At 34.4% G+C, this 5433-nt stretch overlaps 1 protein-coding gene across 1 annotated transcript; it reads right to left on the bottom strand.

Moving 5' to 3' along the window:
* Nucleotides 1–327: 327 nt before the first annotated feature.
* On the bottom strand, nt 328–2216 carry LOC132624537 (uncharacterized). Its single transcript, XM_060339303.1, has 2 exons — nt 1707–2216; nt 328–1479 (listed from the first exon to the last, which is right to left on the bottom strand). The coding sequence occupies exons 1-2, from the start codon at nt 2214–2216 to the stop codon at nt 328–330; spliced, it is 1662 nt and encodes a 553-aa protein (XP_060195286.1).
* Between the last annotated feature and the right edge of the window lie 3217 nt (nt 2217–5433).

Genomic DNA, 5433 nt, shown 5'->3' with positions numbered 1-5433 from the left:
TCTCTACCAGCTGTTCTTGATTTAGCATATACTACTGAAATAAATACCTGTTGGGAAGAGTTCAGAACCACTTTGCAAGCCACCATTTGGTCTTCTGAGCAATAAATGGAACAATCAATATCATTACCCCAAAAGATCCAGATTTTGTTACTATTATTAGCATAGGCCCCATGCATTCCAAGATTGTATTTGTAGCTTTCAATTTTTGATTCCTTTATGAAAGGTTCCTGAAGAGCAACTAAAGGAATTTTGTACTCTTTGATCATATATTTCAGCCTCTCAGTTGCAGCCTGAGAGTTCATCCCTCTAATGTTCCAACTAAGAAACTTAAACATTAATATTCTGTTTGAAAGCTTTTTTGGGATCCTTCTTTTGATGTTTTGCGCTAATATTCCTCTTGTTTTGCTCACCCTCCATTTTCCCTGTCATACCTCCTGGAGGCATTTTCTCAACTGTAACTTTCTTTGAACCAGACTGTTCTTTCTTACTCTTGAGATCCTTTATTAACTTCTCTTCTTCCTTACTCTCATCTTCCTCACTTTCATCCTCATCTTCTTCTTCAGACTCATCTGAGGTGTTTTCTTCCTCTGTTGATGTAACTTCAGCCCATTCATCATCATTATCTTGTTTTGGTTCTTGTTTGTCCTCATTGATTTCCTCTTGTAATTCTTCCTCATCCTTGTCTTTAATCCCCTCTTCCAATAATTCATCAAAGTTGTTTTGTGTGATAGTTTGCTCTACCTCTTTGGTTACATGATTAGTCTTTGCTTGTTTTTCTTTTTTTGATCTTTTGCCGGATGATCTTTTCTTTTTGCTACCAGCATGTTCCCATCCCTCCTCATATAACACTATCTCCAATTCATTTGGATCATTTATCATGACTGTGTTCTGTGAAGGTTTACTTCCTTCCTGGACTGTTTTACTTCCTTCAGGGGTTTTGAAGTTGTGATCAGTCCCATCAGCGTTGGTATCTTTCATCTCGGATACACTCATGTCCCCTATCTCCTCTATATTATCCTTACTCACCTCATGTTCCCCTTTGCTTTTTTTCTCTGATTTATCTTTTCCCTGGTTCACATTATTGACATTTTCTTTTCTTTGTGTCTCATTTTCAGGCATTGGTTTGTTGACTCCAAAAATAGCTCCTGTAGGCTTGAAAACAGTTTTAGGGGGCTCACTTTCCCCCCTAAATCTCCTGAAAAACTTACCATTATTTATCTGTTCCTCTCTACCTCTTTCATTTTGTTGGTTTTCATTGAATTTCCAATTTTGCTCCAAAGGATTCTTTTTCTTATTCTGCTCAAATTTCTTAACATTCTGTTCCTTTCTTGAAGCTTCATTTTTGTGTGCTGCTGTTTTTTCCTCTTCTTCCTTTAGTTCCTTTTGTTTTTTCTTTTCAACCACCCTACATTCAATTAAATTATGTCCCAACTTCCTGCAATGCTTGCAGTATTTTGGGATATTTTCAAACTCAATTTTCTGCTCAAAGCCTTTTAAAGGAACATTATCATCCTCAATTCCGATCCAAACATTTTAACTAAAGGTTTGAGAAGATCCAATTAAACCCTTACTTTTGCCATACTAGGTCTAGTCATACTTCTAGTAGCCACATCTATTTCTAGTGGAGTACCCACTTCATTGACAATTTGTTTAACATAATGCCAATTATGAAGATGAAAAGGTAGTCCTGGAAGAAGAATTCATACCGGAACTGTGGGTAAGTCTTCCTCCGGCTTAAAATTCGGTGTCCATTTTTGTAGCCAAATTTGATACCCATCAACTTCAATCAATCTTTTATAAAGAATAAAATTGTAATCTTCATCATTTGTGAAGTTTAGAAAGATATTGAAATTGTCAAACACACCTATTTTTGGAGTTCCTTTCATTGGAAATTTCTCAGAAAACTTTGACCTAATAGAATGAATTTGGGGCTGACTTTTGAGAAATCCTCCTACAATTGTCCTTCGACAATGACTTGCCATCACTCCATAGAAATCAGTTGCTTTGAAAATCAAAGTTGGTTTGCCATTGTGTGAAGTTCTTCTTCCTTTGATCGATTCGGGTTCAATGCATTTAGGAGCTGCAGATGAACCCAGAGCTTCAGTGAGGGTTTTCGCATACGATCCTGTATAATCGTGTGTCGATGGGATCGCCTTAGTTGAGGCTTCCTTTTGAACTATTGCACTCGCCGGAAGGGTGCCAGACGGCAGCCCCATGGCTTGATCGGAGAATTAACGGTAATAAAATTAGTAATAACGGTATACTTTAGGAGAGAGAAAATGTATGGCGCGTGTAGCGCGTTCTTTTTGAAATTTTTAATAGCTTTTCTACAACGATATTGTTTCCAAGGCTAGGGTCTCGACTACAAGGAGTTGTTCTTTTCTGCTTTTTAGGAGGATTACCCATGGAAGAAGTATTAGGGCATTACTATGTGCTTGAGTTGCAGCAAATGCTGATGTTACTGAAGTATCTTCTATAGGAACCTCCAAATCTACAACCTCTGTCCTTTTCATATGAAAAATATTAGAAGTTTAGAACTCATTTAGACAAGAAAAAAGAAAGGTATAAATTCGAAAAAAAAACAACCTAAAATCAAATGGCAGACAACGAAAGGCTAAAAATTTAAGTTAAAGACATTAGACTCTAACGTGAGCTTCTATTAGTAAGTTTATACTTAACATTAAAAGAGTTAAAAGATTTAAAGACATGGGCTTGGACATATCCTTAAAAACATGGGCCTTAAACAATCATGTGAAATAAGTAGATCAAAAATCAAATTAATGATTAAAAGGTATACAATATTTATAATTATTTATGAAAAACTAATATTATACATATAAATAATTATAAATTTATGTATATAATTTATCGGTTTGGTTCGGTTATTTTTTAATAGAACCATAACCAAACCAAATGCTATCGGTTTTTAAAATTTAAAATCAAATCAAACCAAATGTCGGTTTTTTTATTCGGTTTGATTAAAATATCGATTTGATTTTGGTTTTAACCAAAACCGTGAACAGCCCTACTAGTTACTGTTTAGCAAATAATCGACAAATACAAAAAATAAAAAGGAGAAACAAAAATAAGAGAAGCAAGATTAGGTTGTAGCTACACAAGCTAGGACAAAGGAAAAAGTGAAAGGAAAGTATAGAAAAGAAAAAAGTTCAGACCAATAATTTTGGATCAACATAACAATTCCTAAATCCAATGTTCTTGAAGAAGTTCCATCATAATTTAACGTGAACCAAACATAAAAAAGAAATTGAGTAGAATTTTTTAGCGAATATTTGTACATATTCCTTATTTAATATTGAAAATTATGAACAGAAAGTGAGAGCTTTTCCAAGAACAAATAATCAATTTTTAAATGTACAAGTAACGAGCTCTTTAATATTCCTTTACATTAGCATATACTAAATATAGAAGGTAATATAGCTAATAACATGAGATTATTATGCATTAGTAAGTGTTCATGACATTGCAAAAAAAAAAAAAAAACGTACCTCGCCGCCGACGGTGGACTGGCGGTGGTCGGAGGCGGTGGGTTGAGGTCTGGGCTGGTGGGGCGGTGGGCTGCAGCTGGTGGTGTGGGTAGAGAGAGGAGAGGGAGAGAGGTGGTGTGTGTGGGTAGAGAGAGGAGAGGGAGAGAGGAAAGAGAGAGAAAGAAAAAATGAAAATGTGGTTGTGTGGTGCTGAAGCAAAGGAGTGTGTATATACAAATGTGGTCCAATTTTCGACCACATGTGGTCGGAATTTTTTTTTTTTTAAATTTAAACGTTTCCCATTTATTATTTATACAAAAATTAATTTCGACCACACGTGGTCGAAATTTTATTTTCATTTTAAAAAATCGACCCCGTGTGGTCGAAATCCTACTGAAAAAAATAAAAATTAAATTCTTGATTTTTCGACCGCGCGTGGTCGATTTTTTTCCGACCAAAAATGTGGTCGAAATTTTTTGGTCGAAAATGTCTTTTTTTTTTAGTAGTGATAGGGTTGAATTTTTCTTATAATCCTTTTTGTCCAATTAATTGATTTTTTCATGACTTAGGTTTGGCCACACAACTTGGAAAGTTGAAACTGATCCAAGATATCTTTATGTCTTGGCAGTATCCAATCTATATATATAATACGGAAAAGGCTCAAATATGTCATCGAATTATCTGAAATGGCTCATTCATGCCACTAATCAATAGTTTGGCCCATTTATGCCATTAAATTATCGGAAATGACTCATTTATGTCACTCATCAATGGTTTGACTCATTTATGTCATCGCCCATTATCAAAATGAATCATCCATGTCATTTTTCATTAACGCCGGTTTTACAATACCAGATATGACACGTGGCTTTCAACTAGATTATGGTTGTGGGTGGGTAGGGTGTGTGGGTCGAATTTTTTATTAATTTGGAATTTAAAATTGGGCTCGATTAATTAAACGACATGGACCTCTAATTCGAGGCCACGTGTCATATCTGGTATTATAAAACCGACATTGATGAAAAATGACATGCATGAGTCATTTTGGTAATGGGCGATGGCATAAATGAGCCAAACTATTGATGAGTGGCATAAATGAGTCATTTTCAATTCGATGGTATAAATGAGACAAACTATTGATGAGTGACATAAATGAATCATTTCCAATAATTCGATGACTTAATCGAGCCTTTTCCGTTTTCTAATTAGTACGTGAGCCACCACACTTTGATCACATCGGCTGACAAATACATAGTACAACAGGTCATATATACTTGTATTTTATTCGTACTTACAACACTCAAAAGCATTTATTACAAGGAATGTGGTGGAAGTAAAATTAAAGATTTCGAGTTTTTGATCCTGAATAAATCTCTAATAAAAAAAAAAAAATTTGTCATCAAAGAACATTTGCATCACAACTTTGAATTAGTCCTGTCAATGAGTATCAAATACCAAAAGAGTTTCGACTTTCTTGTCTTTATGTTTTTGTTAATAAAATTCAACCACCTGTCAGTATTGGTGGTGTTCTAGAGAAAGAAAATTATTTACTCCCTACTTTGTAATGTTCGTAAATTATAGGCAGATGGAGTCTCCGCAAGTTCCATCCGCCGGTGGAAAATGAGATTATCTTTTCAGTATCAAGTTAGATAGATGACAATTTCGATTCTTTAGAACTTAGACCGAGTGTTTCTTTCTAAATTATGGGAAGTACGTAGATTGACAACTGAAATCTATATATAATATAAAGCTAAGAATAAACAATTTTATGTGGCACCTCTCTATGGCCAAGGATTCTATTTATCTTTTTTCTCTTTTTTTGACTTTTTATATCATTTTTAATTATTTTATTTTAATTTAAAAAGCCATCTCCAAATCTCACACCCCTTGATCTTCATAACTTCTACTCTTAATTAGTATTAATAATTAATTTCATAATTCCTAATTT

The sequence above is a fragment of the Lycium barbarum genome, chromosome 12 (genome assembly GCF_019175385.1).
Source record: "Lycium barbarum isolate Lr01 chromosome 12, ASM1917538v2, whole genome shotgun sequence".
Taxonomy (NCBI): domain Eukaryota; kingdom Viridiplantae; phylum Streptophyta; class Magnoliopsida; order Solanales; family Solanaceae; genus Lycium; species Lycium barbarum.
The sequence above is the reverse complement of the archived record's forward strand: the minus strand, read 5'-3'. Positions and strand labels throughout refer to the sequence as shown.